The sequence below is a fragment of the Thunnus albacares genome, chromosome 1 (assembly GCF_914725855.1).
Source record: "Thunnus albacares chromosome 1, fThuAlb1.1, whole genome shotgun sequence".
NCBI lineage: Eukaryota > Metazoa > Chordata > Actinopteri > Scombriformes > Scombridae > Thunnus > Thunnus albacares.
In genome coordinates, this window is record NC_058106.1 from 35,347,384 (window position 1) to 35,374,109 (window position 26,726).

The following is a 26,726-nucleotide window of genomic DNA, read 5'->3' on the forward strand; positions in this document are numbered from 1 at the left end:
TGCTTCAAACATTGAATTTAGTAATAATTATGAAATTTGTGTGTAAGATTCTCAAACTGAATTGAGTTTGACCATTTAAATACACTCACCTGTTGTCATGTGATTAATGTTCCATACTTAGTTAACATAACTGAGCTATCTCCATGACAACTGAGCAAACTCCATCTGCTCAGGAAGACCATGAGAAACCACTGAAACCTCCAGAAAAAAGCTGGTAAGTGAGTATTGATTTACGTTTTAATTTTTCTAAATAAAAAAAATTACAAAAAAAGTTCAAACGGGTGGCATAAACTCTTTCAAATTCAGATTGAACTTTCTGAGACACTATCTGAGGATTTTTAAGTGGTGTTGAGCTCTTGAGCAAAGCAGTGAAACAGCTCTGAGCAGCTTCAGGGCATCACAACTGTCATTTGATTGATTGATAACCTCTTGTTTCTTTGTTCTGTTCTCCTGTGTGACCAGAAAACTTTTTGTTTGTTTGTTTGGTCGCTCGGTCCATCACTTTGGTCCAGATTGAAATATCTCAACATCTTTGGATCATATAGTTTTATACAGACTTTCATGGTACCCAGAGGATCATTCCTTCTGATGTTGGTAATCCTGACTTTATCTTGAGTCCCACCATTTAATCAAATGTCTCATGGATGGTTTGTCATGAAATCTGCTACAGAAATTCAAGTCCTTCTCAGGATTAATTGTAATTATTTTATTGATTTGTTAACTCTTTCTCTAGCAACTGATCAAATTTAAAATCTTTTATTCTTTTAAATCTTTTAATTTGTCAAACCCTTTAGTTTATGACCAAATACCTGCACAATTAATGACATCCCCACCAGCCTCAGCTGTACTTTGTGTTCAGTGCTAATTAGCTGTTAGCATGCTAAAATGCTCAACTTGTTTTTTTATTTAATCCATTTTATTGGTTTTACTATATTTTAATCATTATTTCTTCATCTCAAATTGTTTCTGTTTGCATCTGTATTTCCTTATCAGCTTGTCAGTCATCTGTAAAGCACTTTTATAAAAACACATAAATGACAATTAACTAAATCTTGAATCTTTTACTTTAACAAGAGAAAATGATCATTTCAAAGCCATTTTTTAGTTTCTCCAGAGCTGCATCAGTGCAGTTTAGTCTGTTTTATTTTTTTCACATTTACAATACACATTTCACAAGTAAGAAACAGATCAAAACAGCAACAAATCAATTTGTACAGCATGAGAAAAACAAAATCATATAGTCATCTTTAAATATCTATATATCTTTTTATAGTTTAAACATTACGTCTGTCATATACTCACGATACTTTGCCTCATTCCAGAGATCAAACAGGAGCAGTGACGGACAGAAAACTCCTGTTCAGCTGGATTGTATTTTTAATATCCGACAACAATCTAGTTAAGACAACAAATCGGGCGGGGCTCACACACATCTCACTCGTTAGTTTTTGGGGAAAACCACAGTAACAACCAGACATGCTGACAAAACCTAGCACTAAAACAAAAATAAATACAGGTTATATAGAGCCTGGTGGTTCTGGTACTGAGCAGAGGAATGTTTTCATGTCCATTTGGAGTTGGACAGTCTGAGGGTCAGAGTTGGGACGTTAATTTTTGTCTTTTTAAATGATTTTGATACATGATAAATCCAGAAACAAATATACTGGACCTTTAACTGTTTCATTCGCCTGGAGATGAACATGATCTCAAAAAGGTGATTAGTGTTTATGTGCTGGAAGTTCAGGGGAAAAATGAATTTAAGCTTCACCCACTCCAAGGCTTTGCTGTTGCAAACTCTTCTTCTGGTTTATTTTACCAGCTGATGTGTCAGGCAGACAGGGTGTGCTGCAAAAAACAACACACTGAGCCTGAGAACGTTTAGACAATAGGAGTTAAGTGTTTTGACAGTCAAATGAGTTGATACCACAACTTACCTGGGGAGCTGGTTACAACATGCCCCAGCCACCTTTCTTGCACCAGATTTATATCATTCTTTTCTTTGAGTTAAAAACTTAAAGTTGGTTATGTTTTACACTTTGTAAGCAATAATGAGCCTGACTGGAACTTGCTTTACAACAACCAACTCAGGTGTCAAGAACCAATTTACCAACGAGTAAAGAATGGAAGAAATTTAGCATCGAGGCGTCAGGATCTTTAACACCGAGGTGGGATTGCAGACACTGTTCAAGATGTAGGACTGAATGAAATGCCGATGGGATGAAGGAGAAGGTGGTGGTGAGGGGGGTGGGGGGGTGGGGGTTTAAAAGATAGGAATGTAGTTGTCGATCTTGGCGCGGTGCCGCTGGGCGATGCACTCGGCGATCCAGACGATGTTCCTGCACTCCTGCTCCTTCAGCTTGACGTAGGCGTAGAAAACACTGAAGTGGAACTGGTTGAGGAAGGCCAGCTTGTTCAGCTTCACCTGCAGATGAGGAGGAGGAGGAGGAGGAAGAAGAAGGAAAAGATATAAGAAGAGACTGATGAGTGTACAAACATCACAACACCGGTAATGACAAAAACACTCATTACTTTATAGGGCAACACGTTTATTGCAAAAATGATCATCCTGAATATTTTTCTCCGTTTTTGGATTGTCATAATTATGGTCATGATTAAAGAGTAACCTAAAGAACACCCAAATGATTTTAAACAGAAGGCGTATCATCACTGGCCTCAGATAGAATAAAACAATACTAGTGATTTTATCAAAAGTTAAACACATATGTGCCAGCAGAAGTAATAAATTTAATAAAAATCTGGCTCAATGCGCCACCTAGAGGATGAAACTAACAGAACCTGTTAATTTTGAAATGTGAGCATGTATAATCGTACCAAGACATGTCATTAAGAAAAAAAGAGTCTATATAAAAGCAGATTGGTGAAGAACACTTTGCAAGATCATGATCTGCTCTCTTCATCACATTGAGACGGATCAGATTTAGATTAGGAGAGTTGATCTTTGGGTTTTAGATTACAGCTTTAAGATAGCTATAAACTGTAGAGTATAGAGTTATTAATCCTAAGGGAAAATTACAAAGTTACAGCAGCCATTTAACATAAATCACAATAAAAAAACAATGAAGTAGGTAAAAGAAACAAATACAATTAAAGGTTAAATTATATACAATAACTAAATAGACTAACTCAAATATAAAAAAAATAAACACAACAAATAAAAACAGAACAGACTAGAGATATCACCATAACTACAATATACTATTTGCTGAGTAAACACTCTTCAATGACATTAATACGCTATAATACACTGTACATTAGTGTAAGTCCGGTGGATATTGCTAAGGTAGTTAGGTGTATGCTTGTCCATGGATGTGAGAATTAAGTGTCCATTGATGCATGAATAATTTACACAATGTATATACATATGTAACAGTATATACTAACAGTACTTGAAAGATTATATACAGATGGATCTGAAATAGAACAGATGTGATGGAAAATGTAACAAGTCGTGTTTTCCATTCACTGTTTATCAGTTCCGAGTGGCTTTTGCACTGTTGCTTTGCCAGAACTGCGGCTCTGAACTGTAGTTGGAGACTTGTGTTTCTAATTTAGACCTCCTAGCTGTCATGTAAATGGTAACGTTAACAAGCCTTCATGGACACTTTTGGAGAGATGGCTACGGACACAAACATTTATTCATCCTCTGGGGCAGTAAACACAACACTTTGGACCACTGCTGAATGCAGAGCTTCACTTGATATTCAGGGCTGACAGACAGTAACGTTAAAGCGCATCAACACATCAGGATACAGCACAGTCGTGTCTGCCCAGTCTCATCCTGGAAAGCAGCTGTTCTGTCAGATTCACTCCCTGGGTCGGCACGTCCTGGCTGTCTGTACCTTCACTATCACTTCCATTAACACAGTGCATCAGGTGAGCGATGCTACATGATGCCGCTGGGCTACTTATTGACTTTTGGGAACTATTTTCTGAATTGAACAATTTAAATGTTATAAAACACCTTCACACCCTTTAAATAACATTCCCTGCAAACTGTGTTAAAACAGCAACGCCAAATTAATTACTGCATGCTGAAAACAAAGTTCAAGTAGTGTTCAGGTAACTGTAAAAGCCAACGATATAAGTTAAGTAAGCTTCTCTGCTTGGCTGTGTGTGTGTCACCTCGTGCTCGAAGAAGCGATCCTCCAGTGTTTTGTCTCCCGGGTTGCTGCCGGCACCTTCAAACAGCAGTTTATATTCCTGAGGATGACATAAGCAAACAGGTTCAGACACTGTGACAGGAAGCTGAATAATAAACTGCATGTTGAACTTATTGAAACAGTGTTTCACAAAAAGGGACAAACTGGACAAAAGACATTTAGACTGAAAAGCATCAATCAGATCTCAAGAAACAAGTTAATAATGTTTAAATTATATTGATATACACACATAAACAGTTCACTGGCATTTAGACTTACAGGATAATAATCAGCCACAGCCTTGACCTGCTCGTAGTCATCAGCCCGGGCCAGCTGAGCAAGGCCTTCTGGGTAAAGCTTGCCGCAGTGGGGGAAGAGCTTGGCACGGTCCTCCTTGGACAGCTCTGTGCCAAACGAGTTGATGGTGATGATGAAGGCTCTTCTATCGGCCTCGAACTGCAGCAGAGACGGGAAGGTCAACGGAGAAACATCAAGTGACGGAGCTGATATTTTAATCAACGGCCACAAACACTGAGCTCATTTATATTAACACGAAAGAGTCGACGTGAAAGACCTTTTCAAGTTCACACTTACCTCACTAAACCCATTTTAAGTACAATAGTGCTCCAATATAATGAACCATACTTTGTCAACAGTTTATGTAATGTTTGTTGTTGTTACAACAAACATTACATAACATTACACAAATTACGTGTGTGTGTGTGTGTGTGTAAAACAGCACAGACTCACCTCCAGAATAGGACACATGGTGTCAGCCGTGGTTCCTCCCAGGTTGGAGCAGAACTTATAGAAAGCCTCCAGATAAGCCTGAGAGGACATGGATCAAAATGTCTTTTAGGCAACCAATAAACAAACAAAACACATAAACAAAATCATCTCAGGTCTTGATTAAAATGTTATTAGTTTAAGAAAGACTATCAATTAAATGACATATCAAATTGTAAAATAAAACAAATCATCTCACTGTATATTGTCTTACAACTTTCAACAAAATGTTTGAGTTGTTAGCATCTTTTATCATTTTTAATCTATTTGCCTCTTTTCTCTTCATTAAATTTACTTTGTTGTATCTCTTGCTGTCGTTTTAGTTTATCCTGTAAACACTTCCTTTTTAATGCACATTTCAAGAGTATGATCATGACTTTAATATGTTTTACCTTGTAAAGTGTGTTACGAATGATTTCAATGTTCATTTCATCCAAGTCCTGTTCAGATATACAGTCCTGGAAGAATGCAGCTGAAAACAAAAGACACAATCTACATCAAACCAACAGAAAGTAACATTTGGCACCATCTCCTGTTCAGTAAGACTCATTACTATGTAGTGTTCACATCCTCTTTGGTTTAAACTGCAGTTTATTTAGAGGTACATACCAAGGGGTGTGTCCACCAGAATGGCGTTGTAGAGCTCGGCGGGAGTCTGAGCGATGTTGACCGCCTCCATCTGCTCGAAGCTGCCCAGCGGGTGGCACTTTGGCACCAGTTCAGAGATGGCCCGCTGGTGCAGGGTGCCCGTGATCAGCAGGATGACGTTATCGATCATATAGCTGTACCTGAGGTCAGCGGGTAGGAGGGGAGAAGTTGTCATTACAAAGAGAAGAAGTCAGTTTATCTCTACGCGATCTGTCTGTCACTAATTTGACCATTTCCTCTTTTTGTTTTTTGTTTAAATGATTGTTTAGGTTCTAGAGCATCCTTTAACCCATTAATAGTACATACTACACATCATACTTTCCTTTACTGCTGACTGTTTTTAAAGCATAACTTATAATTTTAAATGTAGAAAAAGTAGAAAGAAAAATCAACCTGCTGAAACATGAACTTTGCCAGAAATAAGAAATATATGAACATTTAATCAACTTCACTGTAATGTAGGGCTTTGGCAACATCTGGAATTACTTTGATTAATTCAATTTTTTTGTTTTTGCACTATGTGTGAAACGTCTAAGTTGTAAAGTTGAGTTATTACAACATGCACAAAAAGATTATTTTTAGTAAAAAAGTAACTAGCTGCTACATAAACCGTTTGAGTCACGTCAGCCCTGTAAACTGTGAGGCGATTAGTTTCACTGCATGTTCACCTGCTGCAGTTTATGAGACTCGTGGACTCCACACACTGATCTGTGCTCTCAGTTTGTGTTAGCTGATGAGGTATCATCTCCGGTTAGGAGAGGTGAGGCGCTGGACAGGAACTGAACAGTTTCCAGATGCTACTCTGTACAAATTGTCCTACCTGCTGGGTAGCTAACACTAGCTAGCAGCAGTCTGCAGATGTCTTGTAAAGAAACACAAACCACAGCAGATTTTTTCTAATTGTCTATTTCAGCACAATCTATTTTTGCTGAACCTGATTATCAAACTTGATGTGATCTGATTTAAGGATTACTGGACAGCAATATCTTTAAACCAATAATATCTTCTTATATGTGTACTTTTTGTGTTCTGGGTTTGGTTTTTTTTCCGGCAACGTACCTCATCAATGCATTTACAGTAGATGACTGTTCTTTTTATTCTCTCTCATTTTTAGATGTCAGAGTATATTTGAATGCACCAATGAGTTTCCACAACAGTCCATGCTTTCAGCTGCAGCACCACATGACAATATAAGTTTGACAAAGAAAAAAGCAGACAGAATATTCACTGCTACTTCAATCAAGTTTCAACTATATCCAAGCTGACTTCATCATGTACTTATTTGTCTCGTGGGTAAGAAAACAACCGGAAAACTTATGGTATGCTTTGAAAAATGGCTGTCATGAGTGTTAAGTATGTGCAGCGTGCATTTAATGCATTAAAATATGCCAAAAACATCCGTACTTTCTTCATTTCTCTGACTAAGGATAACAGAGCTTCAATGAAGTTGGAACAAGTAGCATAAAACAAAATATGTTGTATTTTTTTTTGCTCAGTACAGAAAAAGAATTTATTGCAACTTCAAAGCTACGTACAAGAAAATTAACAGGGAGAGTCATGGTTCGAGAAGTTAGAACTTATTTTAAGACGGCAATTTTTTTGCTTACGTGATGAAATCCATGAAGCTGGCCAGCGGCTCATAGGACTGGTTCCTCATGTGGCGAAACTCCACCACCATCTTCTCCTTCAGCTTGTCGTCAATGACGGACACGGTGAGAGGAGATGCCTCGTTCGCCAGGAAGCTGCCATAGTCTGTGCTCTGCAGGTGGAGCTTCAGGTCTACAGAGGAGAAATACAAACAGAGAAAGTGTAGACGATTAGAGAGCCTCATTCTCATAAGTGTTACTAAGTGTTTGCCTGGAAGAAACATAAAATTAAGATGCAAGACAAGCAAAGAACGCTGCTCATCCTACTCGTCAACAGACTTGTGTATCAGAGAATGACTCTAGAGGGCCTTATTGCTGTGTTTTACCCAATATTCTGTTCTATATTCTATTCACTTCTACACTTCTTATTCTCCAAAGCAAGCTGCAGTCTTTTTTGGGTGGTTTCACTTCTTTCCCAATTTGTAATGTCCAATTCTGCAGTCCCAGTTGCTGCCAACCCCACTGTTAACTTGGTGAAGACTGTAGACAGACGCTGTCTAGGCTGTCTATGTGAAACAAAGTGCTACTTTTCACCTAATAATACCACATAATACTTAGGAGGTCCATGCTGTCCCACCATTGACTTTAACCCCTTCTGTTCATGTTTTTCTTTAAAATAGAATAACATCTTTTCAGAAGGTTTAATACTGACAGCCACTGGTTTTAAATTTACTATGGTATGAAAGCAATTTGTTAAGTTTTTTGTCTGTGTGTGTGTGTGTGTGTTTGAACAGGCTTTTTATATGAATCTGCACTTCCAACTGCAAAAATACAAAACATAAAACTAACACTAGTGATTTAGGTAAGACTGAGGACGAAGTCCATTTCATGTTTTATTGCTCATTACATGATGATTTAAAGGCTACACTATTTAGTAAAGTGTCTCATTTCTGATGAATTTTTCCGAATGAATGATTATAAAAAAACTTGGGCTGTGTTTCAGGAAGGGAAGCTTTAATGTGGCTGATTTTATCTGTTTTGTACAGAAGACAAAGGTCTTTGTTTGCAGTGTAATGTAGGAAGTTTTGTTCTTGTCTGTTTGACAAATGTTTCACTGCCACAAATGTATTGTGGTGTCTTGTAAATCCATGTGTCTGTATGTTCATGACACAATATCTAACTGAAGAGAATTTTCATTGTGATTGATTGTGTTATCTTTCACTTTCTGATTTTGATGCTGCACAGAAATTAATAAAACCACCCAGAGAGTAGTAAAATAAAAATGGTAAAGTACTAAAATATGTTTTTGAATATGGTCCACAACAGTGTGAAGTATAATTTTTTGTTATCAATCATTTATTGTATAAATAAAGAGATACAAAATGCAAAAACAAACTGATCTAGAGAGACGTAACAGGTGCAAACATGGCATATAACAAGCCCCTCCAACCTCCAAACAAGCAAACAAACAACAACAGAAACAACAAAACAACTCTGCCAAGCAAGTAATGTTTTGCGGTTTTGTTGCCATTATTTTATCAATAATAAATGTGGACATTGTGAATGTGAAGTTAAGTTATTTATGTGATCTTTTACAGACCCTTAATCCATATATTTCTGCTTAGCTATGAACAGGAGGAATGGTTACAGTAAGGAAAAACCACTTTCACTATTCATATGGACACCTGACTTGTTTAAAAACACACTTGAAAAATTGTGAACCCGTCCTTTAACTCAAATTAAATGTCTGAAGAAAACAAGTCGCGTTTATTGCAATAAAATATCAGTTAAGTTACATCGAGGGTTATCACAAAACGGTCATTAGCAGTCCGTTAAATCGTTAATAACCATACTAAAACTGAAGGAGTGTCAGTGCAGTAGAGCTAAATATGTCATCATGGCAAAGCTGCAGTGTGTAACGCAACAGCGTAAAATCTCAAGCAATTTCACTTCCTCTAAAATCCAATTATTGATCAGTAGCTACCTAAAATGAACGCTCTTTGCCTAGCTTGTCAGCACTATGCTATTTAGCTAAGCTACCTAAGGTTCAGAGGTGAATGGTATTTCTCCTTGAATTTGAATAAAGTGGCGATATAGAAATTAATGACAGGCACTGGGTGACAATAATTCAAAATGGAGCGATGGCTTGTGCAATAAAAAGGGATATTATTGTTAATATGAGCCGAGCTAAGTGGCTCAGAATGACAGCTAGCATTGGTGCAGCTAGCCGCTATTAGCCGTTAGCTATCTTCTGTTTCCAACTCACCTTCTAGGGTCTCGCATTGAACAAGATTTAGATAATCCGCTTGGGACAGTATCCCCGCTTTAAAGCCCCTGACCAGCCCCTCCAGGTAGCCGTTATCGACGTTAAAATACAGCTCGGAGAAAGGCATCCTGTCCGACCGTCAGATCCTTCTCTACCGCAGGAGAACCGTCCGTCCGGCTGGTTAGCGTCAGCTGACTGAACCATGTGACCGTCATCTGATCAGTCATCTGCTGTGTGTGTGTGTGCGTGCGTGCGTTTGTGTGTGCGTGTGTGTGGGTGTGTGTACGCTTGGTTTTAGGGTTAAAGGACACGTTCACAATTTTTCAAGTGTGTCTTAAAACAGCAGTTAGATGTCCATATGAACACTGAAAGAGGTTTTTCTTCGCTGTTATCATTCCTCCTGTTCATACTGGCTGTAAAGATCCCCTTCATAGTCCTCAGTGTGTCCACCAGGGGCGGCTGTGGCATAAACTACATTGAAGGTAGCCTACAGCAGTAGTTCTCAACATGGGAGTCGGGACCACCACAAGGGGTTGATGGATTAATCTAAGGGTTTGCAAAATGATAGGACAGAATAGGACAACAGAAAAAAAACATGTATCTGACACATAAAATTATTATTAATATTATTATTTTCTCAAGCTTTCCTCTAACTTTTGCTTTATGTATTGTGAATTACTGTATTTTATCTAATTAAGCCTCTAAAAGGTATTAAAATTAAACAAAATAAATCCTCTTTCATTAAAATGCAGCGTGTGATGAGGGGTCCCAGGTAGACTTTGTTTTATTTTATGGGGTCACAAGCCAAAAAATTTGGGAACCAAAGGGCTATGGCAGCAGATAAGGGAGGGGGCACTAAGTGAGTGGGACATGTTTTTCTTTTGTTTTTTTCTTGACACCCACTTGCCTTTTTGCCCAGAGGACTGGGGGAACTTTGTCTGGGCTGGAGGTGCCATTGTTGCACAGTTCTGGGGGCTCCATTCTAAAATCTCGCTGACGACCCCAGCATAGTCAGAACCAGCCCTGGTGTCCACAGTCAGTTTGTGCATTTAAAAGTTTATCTGAAGCTTGTGTGAGGCTTCAGCACAAATACTGAAAGTGGCATGAATGAACATAGTACTTTCCAAAAATTCGAAAGTAGGTTGACAATTTACAATCTTTTAACTCATCTTTTCCCTATATACAGTATAAATATGGGACACTCGCATACATTTTTCAGTGTCATGGGAATACACAAAGACATAAATAAGGCCTTTTTTAAGATAAAGGGAGATTCAGCTGCCCTCTTCACCCCAATTATATTTGTACTCTCTTCAAGGTCAAGTGATCATAGCTGAGTCAGAATTGTTGAATTCATTTTATTTCATTTGAAAACCTGGAATTTAAATTTGCAAAACCCTCTTTGAAAAAAAAACTGAATATGAACTGCAGCAAGTTACATTTATTTTACTAATGTGACTTCAAGAAAATGTCACTGCAAAGAGAAGATATGTGAATCTAAATGTGAGCCTGTTGAGTTCAAGAATGAGCAATGCTAAGAATTAAAAACTTGAGTTTATTATTGTTTGATTTAAACAGCAGTTAGAGGCCAGTATTTTGACTCAATTCATTATATGAAATCTGCATTTGCAAAGGAATTACAAATCATACTGAATTTGGATCACAGAGAGTAAATCAGTCATTAAACAGGTGTTTATTTTTATTTTATGCAAGGTTATTGACAGTCAGCATTGTTTTGGAACAAGTCTATTTTCTACACAGGTTAAATTACTATTTTTGGAAGTGAAGTAATCTATGAATGAAGCTTAGATAAACGTTAACATTAATGACAGTTTTGAGTGATATTTGAGCAATTAATATTTGATATACATTCTGTTTCCAGTTTATTAAGGATACACTTACATCAAACTAATGTAGTCTGATAACTCCTAATTTCAGCACAGTAATAATGTTCAGTTTTTACTGAAACTATTTGAAAGAGGTCACCATTTCAGTGGTGTTTTCAATATTTTGACCACATTTATATCAATGAGGGCAGAATGTTTTGTCTCGGTATTGATAATTTGACCCACTTTAGGAATGACACTTGGTTTTGGTGTTAAGGTTTGGTCAGGGTTAAAATATTAAATTAAATTATTTATCTATAACATTCAACATTTGTGACTAAATAAGCAACAATAAAGTTAAAACTTTGGGTGAGACAATATTTTTATTTATCATTTATCAGGAGTTTAACCCTCATCAAGACTGTGTGGGTGTGGTATGAATTGATTTACAGCATGTGACATCACCTTTTTCCAACTGAGCCCACTTCAAACCAGTAAGAGGAGCACAGACAAAAACAGAAATTTCTCATATGAAAACCAAAACCTCTTCTAACCTTTGAAATTGTGTCTTCATGCTGGACGTCATTGCTTATAGGTTTCATGACCTTTAGGACTACTATAGGTCAAAGTTTGGGCTTTGGCGTCTAACATTTGCTGTATGATTGAGGTTAGTGTAATCAGATGAGGTAATTTACCACCATCTAGTGGAGAAAGTGTAGAACAACATCTTGTGATCTGATATTTTGGCCTTTGCCTCAAATTGGACTGGTTTGTGAAATTGAAACTAAATTCAGATGTACACAGATAATCAGGAATGAGGAGGGACAACGATGAGTATCGTCAGTTTTAATGCTTTTTTACAGTATTTTTAATATGATCTGGATGTGAGTGTGACAGGTAAGAACAATACTGGAAAAATGATAAATGTATGATGAACTGTTTTAGACTTTAGACAGAAATATTGTGATGGTACTGATATTTTCTATTTGGTTCATGCTGAAGATATAAATATATTTCCAACATTTGTCTCATAGTTTGAGATTAATGATTTAAAAATTATTTATTCACCTTCCTTACTTTACTCAGGTAGAATCAGCACCAACTTTTCTGTTTGAAAAGAAGTTTCAGAACTGGTCAGACAGCTTGGATGAGGTTGACTGAAGTGTACTTTATGTACTAATAATACAAATAAGAAAAAGTCAACAATATCATATGAATACAAAGATACACTTAGTTTCATCAAGCTCGCTGTTAAAAAGCAGGTGTTTCAGTGTTTTGTATACTTGATGTGTGTGTGACTTCTGATACGGGTGATCACATCCACTGAGGTTTAATGGAGTCCTTACCATGACAAATCATTCAGGCTTGTTTCTGTAAAGGTGAACACTCTACTATGAGTGTGTCTGAGGAGACAGAGAACGGGGTCTTTACCTCTAAAGCCGATCTGTCTGGGCAATATGACAGCCAGACTGAAGCTATGGGGTAAGATAAACATCTTTCTGATTGTCAATTACTGTTCACTATCTCAGAGTTCAACTCTGAAATCAGCTTCTACGGTTTTTGTTGTGTTAAAGCCCAGTGAAGCAGAAGAGACCAGACTCATCTGTACCCAGCTGTGTGTCCATGACAAGCGACCAGTCTAAACGTGAACCCATTGAGTTCAAGCAGGGAGCGCAGATTGTGGAGCCAAGGTGAGAATTTAAAGCACATGAGCGTGTTATTATATGAGTCTGCTGACCTGCAGTTAGAGGTTGAGAGATTACAGCAGAGCTAAAATATGAATTTTGACATTTGCTTTTATTAAATTTTGATTCATGTTGTGGAATTTGAATGTTGATTGTTTATGTTGTGTTGAAGCCAAGTGAGTCAGAAGACACCAGACTCACTTGTACCAAGCTGTGTGTCCATGAAAAGTGACCAGTCTAAACGTGAACCCATTGAGTTCAAGGATGGAGGGCAGATTGTAGAGCCAAGGTGAGAATTTAAAGCAAATAAGTATATTATTGTATAAACCCCAATGACATTTGCTTTAATGCAATTTTTATTCATAACCTTGATGATTGTTTATGTTGTGTTGAAGCCCAGTGAAGCAGGACAGACCAGACTCACCTGTACCAAGCTGTCTCTCCATGAAAAGTGACAAGTCTAGACATGAACCCATTGAATTCAAGGAGGGAGGACAAATTGCTGAGCCAAAGTAAGAATTTAAAGGGTTTTTATTATTAGTCATTGTAGGAATCTGTTGACCTGCACTTAGAGAGCAAGAGATCACAGCTGAACTCAAGTCAGAAATTAGATTAGGTTCATAGTTTTTCAAGTCTGTCCTAAAACAACAGTGAGGTGCCCAAACAAACATTAACACATATTTTTCATGCTGTAGTCATTCCTCCTGTTCATACTAGCAATGCAGAGATCCCTTCATAATGCACTTACAATTAAAGTGATGGGGGTCGAAATCCAGTCTTCCATCTAGTTTCCATCTTGGTATTATTAGCTGTGATTGCAGCGTTTTATACCATTGACCATAACATTTTAATTGAAAGGCTTGAGAAGTGGGTAATATTTTGCCCCCTGAAGTGTACAAAATATTAGGAACCCCTTTCAATATAATGCACTCCAGTACACCACCACCACCCACTACGACCTCAATAATAAACATAAAGTAGAATTGTCACCCTTCAGACAATGTCAACAAAAACTGAAAATGTAGAAGCTTCATAAAAGCAGAATTTATGGCAAAGCTGTTGTACTGGATTGCATTTGATTGCACAGGTGTACCTAATAAAGTGTGCATGTATGTACATATATGAGTGTATGTTTTTGGTGTGTTTAGGTTTTTATCTGTCAAAGTTACAGTATTTTTAGTGACCGGTCCGAAAGTGAACACCAAGTTCAAGGTTTGGCTTTGGGTAAGATTTAAAAACATGAGAGCTTAGAGCAGAAGTATATTTTATCTAACTCATGTGACTTCAAGGAAATGAACTGCCTGGAAAAAGAAATGCCAGTCATTCATTAAACAGGTGTGTATGTTTTTGGATGGCACTTACTGTCACGTACCTGTTGGACAACATTTTACTGAAACTGGTCTATTCTCTAAGCTGCTATTTTTGGGAAGGAAATTAATCTGTAAAAGTGTAATTATAAAGCATAATTAAGACTTTGCCTGATTGTAACAACTGACCAGCTGGTGACTCCCTGTATGGAGTTTGCATATTCTTCCTGTACCTGCGTGGTTTTCCTTCCACAACGTTAGGTTGTTACTCTAAAGTGCTGTAGTTGTGAACTGGGCTCAGCTCCAACTACCTCAAACGATAAGCAGGTATACCGTAAACAATGGATGGATTCATTATGACAATGAGATGTTATTTCTCAGTGCAGGTAGAATGAAGGTGGCAATTATTCTAAACTGAAATCAAACTCATTTTCCCCTCAAGACATCACATTCACATCATCATAGTCTGTGTGTATACTAATCTGTTTACACAACGTCAAATTATGGGGACTCATCTTGTATTTGGAGAAAAAAGGACAGGTTCACGACTTTTCAAGTCTGTGTTAAAACAACAGTCAGGTGTCCATATGAACAGTGAAAGAGGTTTTCCTTGCTGTAATTATTCCTCCTGTTCACACTGGCTATTAAAAGATCCCCTTCAAATGTGCTTTGTAAATGATGGAGGCCAAAATCCACAGTGTGTCCACACACAAGATGAGTCACCATAATTTGACTGTGTTTTTAAAAGTTTACCTGAAGCTTATATGAGGCTTCAGCAGTCTAAGTTAGTCATATCAAGTGGATATCTGCCACATTTTTAGCATCAAATTCCCTCTTTGGGTTTCCTCGGACAGTATTTCCCTGTTGAGCTGCGGTGGAAGAATGATAACAAAAAGAGGGACTTTATTTCATTTATATCATTATGAAGGGATCTTCTAATGGTCAGTGTGAACAGGAGGAATGATTACAGCAAAAAAAACATGTTTCGAAGGTCATTTAATCATTTGACTGTTGTTTTAAGACAGACTTGAAAAATTGTGAAGACTTGGTAAAACATTGGCATGTAACAATTACAGTTAAAGTAAGGTTAAGCCTCCAGGGAAGGATGATGTAAGTCAATTAAATGTTCTCATACCATAGTGAGTTTGTTGTGTGTGTGTAAATACTTGTATTACTCCTGTTGTGGGGACATACGTTGTTTTTATGTATTGTGGGGACCCACCTCTCTTTTGGAGAGAAAAAGCAAGTCTTAAATGACTTCACATTTTCTGGGTCCACAGATATCACCGAAAGAGGTCCGAAGTTCTCAGTGGTCGGCCTGCCTGGAAGCATCAAACAAACTTGGACTCAATATTCATGGTATATAAAGTACACCAGCGCTTTTTACATCATACAGTGCAAACAATTAATTTGTATGTGCATTAGTGAAAATGAATGTTGTTTATTTCTGTCTGAAATTATTACAGATTTAAACACACTCAAAATTAACATTGTAAAAATTCTAAGACAACTGAACTTTCTGCATTAGTCTTGGAAATGTTTTCCTCTTTCTCAAACCCTCTGGAAAGCACCTCTCATTCAAACCTGTTTGCTCACAACTTGATGTCACATGATGTCGGTTACTGTACATGTATTTGCTCAGCTGCAGGTGATACACTTTATGTAATAGTCGAGACATCAACTGCAAGTGTCACACAAGGAGGCAGGTGTAATGTGCAGTCTTTAACAGCTGATAAACAACAGTGGTTCCCCCACTTTACTTGATTATGACCAAACTGGTCATAATCAAGTAAACTGGGGGAACCACTTGTTGTTTGCTAGGATAATCACATTACACCTTTGATAAAGTGGTTCCGTCTTTGATTCACCTCGACCAAATAAGATTTGTTAAAAGTATAAAAGGTTCCTCAAACAACATGAGAAGGCTCTTTCATGCAATGTCCAAAGCTGCTACCCTTCAGCATCCAACGGTAATGTTATCCCTGAATGCTGAAAAAGCATTTAATAGAATACAATATTTATGCTATTCTATTGTATTCCTTCCTTTTCAGCTATCTAGGTCTACTATAAAAAGGAGCTTAGTTTCACCAATTATTTTCATTTTAGCATTAGAACCTCCAAACCCCCTAAACTAACGAGAAAACATTATATAAATCATAAAAAAAAATCTATCATTTTTTTCTCTATCATTTTAATCAAAGTCTAAATACCACATTGTGCTTTTCTAGCTGCTTGAAGAGAACATCATGACTTTTGTGAAGAATGAGCTGAAGAAGTTCAAGAAAGTTCTGAGTCCAGAATGCTCAGAGAGGTTGAGAGGAGGTGATGAAGTCATGGGTGGTGAAGAAGAAGAGCAGAGCAGCAGCAAAAGAGAAGCCTTTCTGAAGATCGTTCTGCATTTCCTGAGGAAAATAAAGCAGGAGCAGCTGGCTGACTCTCTGCAGAGCAGTAAGATACCTTTAAGAACTATATATGAACTCCAGATTTTAACTACTTTAATTAGTCTGATGTCTGAATAATTTGATCAAAATATGAAGTTGTTAACGTGGGGTCAAATTCCTGAATTACCTTCATTTGAAGTAAGATTTGTCATGAACACTACTCTTTAGTGTTCATTAAAAGTCATTACTTCAGATTAAGGCAATCAAGATGTATTTGCGGTGAGCAGAACCAGAGGGCTGAGAAATGTATACATTCATCAGGTCAACATCCACTGACTGATTTTATCGTTTGTTTCCTCAGAAACTCTGACTGTGGTTTGCCAACATAAACTAAAGTCTAACCTGAAGAAGAAGTTTCAGTGTTTGTTTGAAGGGACTGCCAACGCAGGAAACCCAACATTTCTGAAGCAGGTCTACACAGAGCTCTACATCACAGAGGGAGGAAGTAGAGAAATCAATGATCAACCTGAAGTCAGACAGATAGAAGCAGCATCACGAAAACCATTAAATTCAGAAACAACAATCAGATGTGAGGATATGTTTAAACCTGTACCTGGAAGAGATGAACCAGTCAGAACCGTGATGACAAAGGGAGTGGCTGGCATTGGGAAAACAGTCTTAACACAGAAGTTCATCCTGGACTGGGCTGAAGACAAAGCCAACCACAATATACAGTTTATCTTTCCATTCACTTTCCGAGAGCTGAATTTACTGAAAGAGAAAAGCTTCAGCTTGGTGGAACTTCTGCATCACCTCTTTACTGAAACCAAAGAAGCAGGAATCTGCAGGTTTGAAGATTTCCAGGTTGTGTTCATCTTTGACGGTCTGGATGAGTGTCGACTTCCTCTGGACTTCCACAACAATGAGATTGTGACTGATGTTACAGAGTCCACCTCAGTGGGTGTCTTGCTGACAAACCTCATCAGGGGAAAACTGCTTCCCACTGCTCACCTGTGGATAACCACACGACCTGCAGCAGCCAGTCAGATCCCTCCTGAGTGTGTTGGCGTGGTGACAGAGGTGAGAGGATTCACTGATCCGCAGAAGGAGGGGTACTTCAGGAAGAGATTCAGAGATGAGGAGCAGGCCAGCAGCATCATCTCCCACATTGAGACATCACGAAGCCTCCACATCATGTGCCACATCCCAGTCTTCTGCTGGGTCATTGCTACAGTTCTGGAGGATATGCTTAAAATCACAGAGAGAGCAGAGCTGCCCAAGACCCTGACTGAGATGTACATCCACTTCCTGGTGGTTCAGACCAAACAGGGAAATGTAAAGTATCACAGCAGAGCTGCAACATATTCAGTCTGGAACAAAAAGACCAAGAAGATGATTCTTGCTCTGGGAAAACTGGCTTTTGTCCAGCTGGAGAAAGGAAACCTGATCTTCTATGAAGAAGACCTTAAAGAGTGTGGTGTTGACATAAAAGCCGCTTCAGTCTACTCAGGACTATTGACACAGTTCTTCAAAGATGAGCGTGGGCTGAGCCAGGACAAGGTATTTTGCTTTGTCCATCTGAGTGTTCAGGAGTTTCTGGCAGCACTCTATGTCTTTCAGACATTCATCGATACTGGTGTCGATCTACTGAAAAGAAGCTTGGCCTCTAAATGTAAACATCTCTATCAGAGTGCTGTTGACAAGGCTCTACAGAGTCCAAATGGACACCTAGACCTGTTTGTCCGCTTCCTCCTGGGCCTTTCAATGGAGACCAATCAGATTCTCCTACTAGGCCTGCTGAAAAAGACAGAAAATAAACCACAGGTCAAAGAGATGCTTGTGCAATACATCAAGAGGAAGATAAAGGACAGTCCCTCTCCAGAGAGAAGCATCAATCTTTTCCATTGTCTGAATGAGCTGAATGACCATTCTTTGGTAGAGGAGATCCAACAGTACCTGAGATCAGGAAATCTCCCTGATAACAAACTCTCTCCTTCTCAGTGGTCAGCACTCGTCTTCATCTTACTGTCATCACAAAAAGACCTAGACGTGTTTGACCTGAGGAAATTCTCTGCTTCAGAGGAGGGTCTTCTGAGGCTGCTGCCAGTGGTCAAAGCCTCCAAAATATCTCTGTAGGTGTACAGATAACTGGAGGCATTAAATATGTTCATTATGATCATTTCTATGTTAGAGAACAAGGAAACATTTCACATTCAAACTTATTTCTTCTTCTTCAGGCTGAGTGGCTGTAAGCTTACATGGAGAAGCTGTGAAGCTTTGGCCTCAGTTTTCACCTCCAAGAACTCTAATCTGAGAGAGGTGGATCTGAGCAACAATGACCTGGAGGATACAGGAGTAAAGCTGCTCTCGGCTGGACTTGGAAGTCCATGCTGTACATTAAAGATTCTCAGGTCCATATTTGTTTAATAGATTTCATTTAAATAGATTAATAACAAGTTGCAACCACTCACATTGTTCAAGGATATCTGACCTCTTTGGGGTTCTGATCTCTGGATATCAATGTAATGTAATGCTGATAAAACCAAAAATACCACAAAGGATTTATGACAACTGAGCAAAATGAGGGTAAGACAGAGAATGTAATTGACAGATTTTTGTAGTCATGTGCAGTGTTGTACTTTACTGTTGTGGTAAAGAGTCAGTCTTTCTGACAGTGCCAGAAATTTAGGACCAAATTCACACATTCTGACTGCTGCTACAACCCACATCTCCAAACAAACCAATCAGAATGTGGCATGAAATGACTCAAACTGATCTGACAGTCTGTGATCGAGATTTTATTACCGATGTCTCTCACAGTGTGACATGCAATAAATTTAAGATGATCGCTGTTGTCGCACAGTCTAAAGTCGCCTTTAATACCTTCCCAACATTTCATCGAGGTATAAGGTGATAGCTTGCTTGGAATAGTAAATTATGTCTGTTTTCTCCACAAAAAATGTGCACATCTAATGGAAGGAACAAGAAAAAACATTTATGACATTTGCAGCAGCTAAAACCAGTTGTGCACGGTCATCTTGTTTCAATAAAGTTACTTGGAATTGTCAGTGCACAATAGTGGCTGGGGGATCCATGCTTACGTTCAGTGTCAGCATCACGTTGTGGCCCGTCAATTGATCGGTACGTTGTGAGCATGAAAGTTGCCATGTAGAAAGTGTGAGTTAACACAACATACAAGATTAATAAAACCACACAGTGTCTGTCCAACCTAATGGGTGATGCACTTTGAGGTGTGAATAGAGGTTTGATGTCTTACCCTCCTTTGCCACAATTTTCTTGCAGAAAATAGTGTACACAGCTTCATCTGTCCCAACGGCTACCTGCCTGCACCTTCATTTGCCTATATCAAGACCTCTTGTGGCAAGTGTTGTGCACCACAATACCTCACGTTAATAGAGCATCTCTGTGTCAGTTTAATAGAAAAAGGAGCACATGTTTTTGACGGTATTGAAAATAATACCTTCAGGATTTCTAAATACCATTGAATACCTTAACATTGTGATACTGCCCAGGCTTACCTTTCAATATAATGTTTACTAATGCAAATGTAACTCTAACATGACACTTTTGTCTATGTGTTCAAAGGTTGTCAGGCTGTCTGGTCACAAAGGAAGGCTGTGCTTCTCTGGCTGTAGCTCTGAGCTTCAACCCTTCCCATTTGAGAGAGCTGGATCTAAGTTTCAATCACCCAGGAGCCACAGGAGTGAAGCTGCTGTCTGCTGGACTCAAGGACCCACACTGGAAACTGGACACTCTCAAGTAGAGTAGATTATATTATTGTACCGATACATTATACATTACGTCTGTGTTGATATGTCTGTTCACTGACACTTCTCTACCTCTTTCACAGCTTTGACAATCATGGAGAGTGTCGGTTGAAACCATCTCCATTTAGGTGTAAGTTGTTTTCTAATGTCAAGGTTATACACTGTAACTCTAGTTCTATAAAGACATGCAGAGCCCTCTAATAGTCCTGAATTGGGTTATGATTTCAGTGTGGTTGCAATGCCCACAGTATTAACATGGATGTGTGATCCCATTGATACTATATCATATCCTACTGTATCTAGGGGTGTAACAGTACCCAAAAGCAAAAGATGCACAGAAGACAACATTTTTATAATTTATTTTGAAATATGTAATGCTTGCTCATTGGCCATAGGTTTCACTGTAAGAATTGCGGTCATATGTACCAAAAACTTCAACACATCAATGAATTGTAAAACAAGGCCTGTATTTCACTGTCTGTGTGAAGAGTGAAAGAGGGGGATGCGTTAATGACTCCTTATGTCCACAAGATCCAACTGTGTCGTCTTCTGGCTGCATTCTGGCTTACTTGCTTGTTTTAATGTCCACTGGAAACATCTCAGAAGCGAACTGTCTATTCTTCAGTAGCCACATACAGTATCTAATATAGTTCAGAGTTGTTTTGCCAGTATTTTTCGTGTTTCACAAGCATGTTGAATACTTGTTTGCAAAAATTCAACAAATATACATGTTTTTGCTTTAATAGCACACTGGATAAAAAGTTAAGAGATCATCAAAGTTTTTAGAGTTCGTCCTGAGGGGAACATGAATGTGTGTGCCATATTTCATGGCAATCTATCAAATTCTTGTTGAGACATTTTAGTTTGGACCAAAGTGAATAAACACCAATAAATGAACTACTGGCAAACAGAAAAGGTGTATTAGATTATAAACCACTTGTTGTTTTTGTTTTCTCCATCAGATGCTTGTGAGGTTTCACTGGACCCAAACACAGCCCACAGAAATCTCATTCTGTCTGAAGACAACAAAGCAGTGATGGTGGGAAAAGAGAAGCAGCCATATCCTGATCATCCAGAGAGATTTGATGAGTGGAAACAGCTCCTGTGTAGTGATGGTCTGAATGGATGCTGTTACTGGGAGGTACGGTGGAGAGGAAGGGTTAATATCGGAGTGACATACCGAGGAATCAAGAGGAGAGGAGACAGTGATGCCTGCTGTTTTGGATGGAATGATCAGTCCTGGAGTCTGTTCTGCTCTGACAAGGGTTACAGTGCCTGGCACAATTACACAGCAACAGACATATCTACATCCCCGCCCTCTGACTCTAACAGAGTCGCAGTTTATCTGGACTGGCCTGCAGGCACTCTGTCCTTCTACAGTCTCCCTTCCACAGTCTCTTCTATCAAACACATCCACCTCCACACCTTCCACTCCACATTCACCGAACCCCTCTACCCTGCATTTGGGTTTGAACGAACGCTGGAGTTTGGGTCTGACTGTAAATTGTTACCATCGTCTGTTTATCTGTCACCAATCTAAGAATCTATGTAGCCTCCCATGTACAACAGTGGGTTTGCTAAAATATGTATAACAAGATTTATTTCCCTTTTTTCATCTTCTGTACATTTTTAATGATGTTTCACCACAAAAAATGGGCTTACTTTTTTAATGTATCAAAATGTAAGAAATAAGCCATTAATTACCTTATTAAAAACTGTTATATATGCAGTTATGCGACAGCTAAGATGATGACAGTGAGGGTCAGTCTATGGTGGATAACAACTGATTTGTACATGTTGTGTTTACAGTTGTTCCAAACAGCTATACTTTAGCTGATATTGTCTCATTAATATGCATTTAAATATACCCATAGTATCAAAAAATCTTTATGCAGGCTGTTGTATGGACTGTGGAACTGAAGCATCTGTCAGAGCAAGTGAGGTGAAAGATTTATCTCTGTAATAGAGTGCAAAGAAATTCTGACACACATCAGCTCTCAACATGGACTAGGAACGATATACCTCACCCTGACAAAAGAACTGCAGACTGTACAGTGAAAGCTGCTTGGTGTCAGGCTTTCAGTGAAAAGAGGAAGCTAGCTGCCCCACAGCGAATGCATGTGCAAAGAAAAACTAATGTGGCAATGAGTAAGCTCAAGAGGCATCTCGAAACAAAACACCACTGTGGCAAAGAGATTGAATACTAAAGGTTTGTTCGGATGAAAGCGAAGCAAATTTTTGCCTTGTGTCATTTATGCAACTTTTTTTGGACTGTAACAGCCAACGTGCCAACTGTACATTAGCTAGCAATGGACACACTAACCATATCTGTGGGAGTGTGTCTGTGCATTTGTGTGGCAGCTGAGACTCAAAAGGAACTCCAGTTCTTCATGTTTTTTTTCCTCTAGCCTTTCCCCTTTGTCCTCTTGTCTCTGTATGTTTATGAAGCAGATTCATAACAGTTACAGACAAAGTCTTAGCTCAATTTGAAACATTTTCAACTTGTATGGTCTTTGCAAATGTACAATGTAAGCCAATTTTACATTTGAGGACAAAAAACATACATTTAACCTATTACTTAATATTTATTGTTTAGTTTAAGTTCAATATTTATCTGCAAATCTGAGCATCGACATATCCTGAAACTGCTGTCTGCTGCTGCCTTTTTCTCGGAGTGATTAAATAACAGGCCTACATTAATTCACTCTATATTGATATTAGTTCATGTTCTCTATTCTATGTTATGTATGGAGGGGGTGTCATGAAAAATAAAATCACTGTGAAGGGGGGCTATGGTTTAAAAGAATTGGGAATCACTAGTGTAGAGAAGTACTCATAGTGAAAACCTACTGTATGGCTTATGGTGTGCAGGATCACCAACACACACACACACACACGCACACATTACTCAGCATGTGAGTGTTTGATTATGAACACATCATATTCTCAAACTTTATCTTCATTCTAACTTAACCTCCTCCCTCATAGTGGGAAGCTGAATGAGAATATACATTTTCAGGGTCCTTAGAGGGGATATAGCATGCTTTTTGTGATTTTCTGTTACTTTTACACTGTTATGATGTCGAATGTCTATGTTCAACATGGTCAAAGGTCCTAAACCCAAGGTGAACGTATGTAAAAATGCTTAAATGCTAAAAGTCCGAAAGTTACCTCTACTTCCTCCTCATGATGACATCAGATTGTTTGAGCATGGCCACAAACAGCGGTCTGTTCTGTAGCCTTTGTTGCTAAGGTTGTTCCATGGGTTGTTTGCGTTGTCCACTCACATATTTCAGATCAGATTTTGGTACAAAATTAAAACAAAGTAAACAAAGTATTTGACAACTTTATATTTTAAATAAAGAACGAGACAAAAGTGAAAATTGAATATTATTGTTTGTTTACGTAACAGCTTAATGAAGCTGGCTAATCAGAACAGAGTGGGCTCATTGGGAGGGGGGCCTTAAAGAGACAGGAGTTAAAACGGCCTGCTTCAGACAGAGGCTGAACTGAGGGGCTGTAAAAAGGGCCAGTATAAGATAAATAAGGAGTCTTTTGAACTGTAAATCATGCAAAGACATTCCAGTAGAGCCCAGAATAAAAATATTATGGGGTCAGCTGTGTGCATGGTGTATAAACTGTGCTCACCAATTTATAATCTGTGTCCTCGAATTATGAACCCATGCCAACAGATTTGTGAACTGTAAAACTTTTTTTTTTTCTCAGCTGACCCCAGGGGGGCTCTGTAAAATATAGACCTGGAAATGTGCATTGTATGTCTCCTTTAAAATGACGCATTGCTGTGAGTTGTTTGGACTAGAATTAATATATGGAATAATATATTTCTCTTTGAACCACCACTGTATATGTGTGTGTTGTCCTTGAACAGTAATGTGCTAATTAATGACAACATACAGTCAAATCTAACAACATTGGGTTTTATTGGGATATGGGCACATTCTCCAATTTATATCTGGAAATCACAAAATTATTTAGCTGTAGTATCTCAAACAAAAACTCCTGACAACTGGTCATTAATTCATTGTTAATGCACTAGTTCCAAAAAGCATCACCTACATCAACAAATCTTCAATTAAGTCTTAAGTCTTGTTGATGTTCTGCTCTTCGTCTCCATTGTTGTTGTTGTTTTCATGACAGTTGCAGATATTTACTTTACTGTGTCCAGAATCACATATAAAGGTGATCTAACTTCTTTTTTAGTTGTGATTTTCCTTTAACTAAAGTGCTTTATACTGTTTTGGCCAGTAGAGAGCAGGATATGCTCATTTTTGCTATAATATTTTGAGGGCATCAACAAAGCTGTTGTTTCACAGGGAATCTGTTAAATTAACTCAGGTCATCTAAAGAAATAAAGAATAAAGTATAGGACAATTTTACCAACTTCAAATTTAGTATCTTCCTGTTATAACAACAGATTTTTTTTCACATCAGAACGAGACAATATATCACATGTACATGAGTTACACTTGTTTCCTATATATTTTCTGAGTATACAGAAATATATAAAGTACTACAATGCTTATACTCTGATTCAGGTAGCGATCATTACTGAATACTACAAAGATTGAACACTAAACATTCACAGATGTAAGAGTTTATGTTCACATCAAAAAGTATTAATGAACATGACAAATCTCGTCTATATGATCGACATACATACAGTATAATAGAAGGGCTGGGTACTGAACTTTGATACTTTCATGGCACCAACGAAATTGCTTCGATACTATTGAGTATTGAAAAATGACTCGACATTCAGTACCAAATTTCGATACCTAAGGAGTGCGCAGGTGAGTGGTGGTGCATACTGCAGTTGCAGCAAATAACACCGACCTGACCCACGGTGATGGGCCAGCGTTGTTGTGGAAGTGTAGCACCCACACTCCGATTCCCCCCATGTTGCTCCGGTGATGCTAACCCCTACAGCAACCCCTGTTCGCACTGTCAGCTCTGTTAGCACTGTTAGCCGCCTCCATTACAGCTCGGCCACTTTCGTGTTTACATGTGATGTCGGAGGTTGGAGTCAAGTACATGCTATCCTGACTAGCCTGGAAGATGGTGACCAAAACACAGTGGAGCAGCATTCTAGGCAAAACACGGAGTGTGTACAGCATCATAAGTTAGAGGCGTGTGCCTCGCCTAGCCCCGAAAACAAATTTTTCAAGCTGTCCTCCACAACCGGCTCACCGGGGGACAAAGCAAGGGATCCTTGCAGCGAAAGTATCGCTCAGGAACCGGTATTGAAGTCAAGTCAAGGTATCGGTACTGGTACTGGTAATGAAAGTTTTTGAACGATACCCAGCCCTATATAATAGCTTACAAAGCCTACAATGTTGTTGTTATTTTAAGCTCATTAAGCTCACTTTAAGTCAGATTCTCTGCTCAGACTCATTCACAAATCACACATCAACAAGTGGCTGAACACCAATAAATTAGCTGCAACAATTAGTTGATTAATCAATTAGTTGATCAAAAGAAAATTAATCAGCAACTATTTGGATAATCGATTAATAGTTTCAGTCATTTTTCAAGCAAAAATGCCAAACATTTGTTCGTTCCAGCTTCTCATATATGAGAGTCTGCTGTTTTTCTAAGACTGGGTTGCACCAACAAAGATTAATTTAATCTAAGATTAGTTCTAATCAGAGTTGAGCAAAACTAGGTTTAAACTGAGTAAATCCAGATTTAAAATTAAGCAGAACTCGGTCGCACAATTGAAAACTAATCTCCATTTAGCAAATTCAAGTTTATTGATTTAAACCAAAATGAAATAAAGTTTAATCAGTATGGAGATACTTGCTTACCCAAATTAAATAAATAAATAAGGCTAAATAAATTTTTAAAAAAGTAAATTTGCATGCTGTCTGGATCTAGTAAGTAAAAAAGAGGGAGGGGGGACCGTTACAATCGTTAACTTTCAACTGCTCTGTATTAACGCTCTATATGCTATATAAACGCTCTGTATAAACATTACATTGTTTGCTAACTAGCTAAAAAGTTACTCATGATGGCTCTAGAGAGAAGCTCTAATTTCTCCTCCTTTAAGCAAAACTGTAGAATCCAGCAGCTGTTTGCCCTGATAGAGAGAGCCAGATGTATTGGTTCTTCAGACTTGCTATTACCCTAGATACCCTGCCGACAATTCGGCAGAGAGTGGAGTTGTGTTGGCCAAATAGGTCCCCACCCACCCTCTGGAAACATCCGGTGACATAAAATCTCAAAATCTCTCTCTTAAGGGTCATGAGGATTTGGAGCATTGAAGGTACAGCTGC

General features: G+C 38.4%; 2 protein-coding genes and 1 long non-coding RNA gene across 3 annotated transcripts; 2 read left to right on the top strand and 1 right to left on the bottom strand.

Moving 5' to 3' along the window:
• Positions 1-12: 12 nt before the first annotated feature.
• LOC122985614 lies at positions 13-6,991 on the top strand. Its single transcript, XR_006404163.1, has 2 exons — positions 13-214; positions 6,709-6,991. It is a non-coding gene; the product is annotated as an uncharacterized LOC122985614 (long non-coding RNA).
• LOC122985607 (V-type proton ATPase subunit d 1) lies at positions 1,388-9,659 on the bottom strand. Its single transcript, XM_044356395.1, has 8 exons — positions 9,447-9,659; positions 7,202-7,373; positions 5,556-5,734; positions 5,339-5,418; positions 4,911-4,988; positions 4,440-4,616; positions 4,144-4,221; positions 1,388-2,422 (listed from the first exon to the last, which is right to left on the bottom strand). The coding sequence occupies exons 1-8, from the start codon at positions 9,571-9,573 to the stop codon at positions 2,261-2,263; spliced, it is 1,053 nt and encodes a 350-aa protein (XP_044212330.1). The 5' UTR covers positions 9,574-9,659; the 3' UTR covers positions 1,388-2,260.
• Positions 9,660-16,795: 7,136 nt separating this feature from the next.
• Positions 16,796-23,281, top strand: LOC122986478 (protein NLRC3-like). The gene is made up of 6 exons (XM_044357763.1): positions 16,796-16,814; positions 17,007-18,777; positions 18,883-19,056; positions 20,252-20,425; positions 20,517-20,563; positions 21,396-23,281. Exons 1-6 carry the CDS (start codon positions 16,796-16,798, stop codon positions 21,971-21,973), a joined length of 2,763 nt encoding a protein of 920 aa, XP_044213698.1. The 3' UTR covers positions 21,974-23,281.
• Positions 23,282-26,726: the final 3,445 nt, after the last annotated feature.

Bases quoted from the DNA above. Each gene is read 5' to 3' on its own strand.
- LOC122986478 (XM_044357763.1), top strand. The intron at 18,778-18,882 runs GTAGGTGTACAG...CTTCTTCTTCAG, and splicing joins AAAGCCTCCAAAATATCTCT to GCTGAGTGGCTGTAAGCTTA. The intron at 20,426-20,516 runs GTAGAGTAGATT...CCTCTTTCACAG, and splicing joins TGGAAACTGGACACTCTCAA to CTTTGACAATCATGGAGAGT.
- LOC122985607 (XM_044356395.1), bottom strand. From the start codon at position 9,573: ATGCCTTTCTCCGAGCTGTATTTTAACGTCGATAACGGCTACCTGGAG. The intron at 5,735-7,201 runs GTAAGCAAAAAA...CGCTGACCTCAG, and splicing joins AGCTTCATGGATTTCATCAC to GTACAGCTATATGATCGATA. The intron at 4,617-4,910 runs GTGAGTCTGTGC...TCTCTGCTGCAG, and splicing joins CCATGTGTCCTATTCTGGAG to TTCGAGGCCGATAGAAGAGC.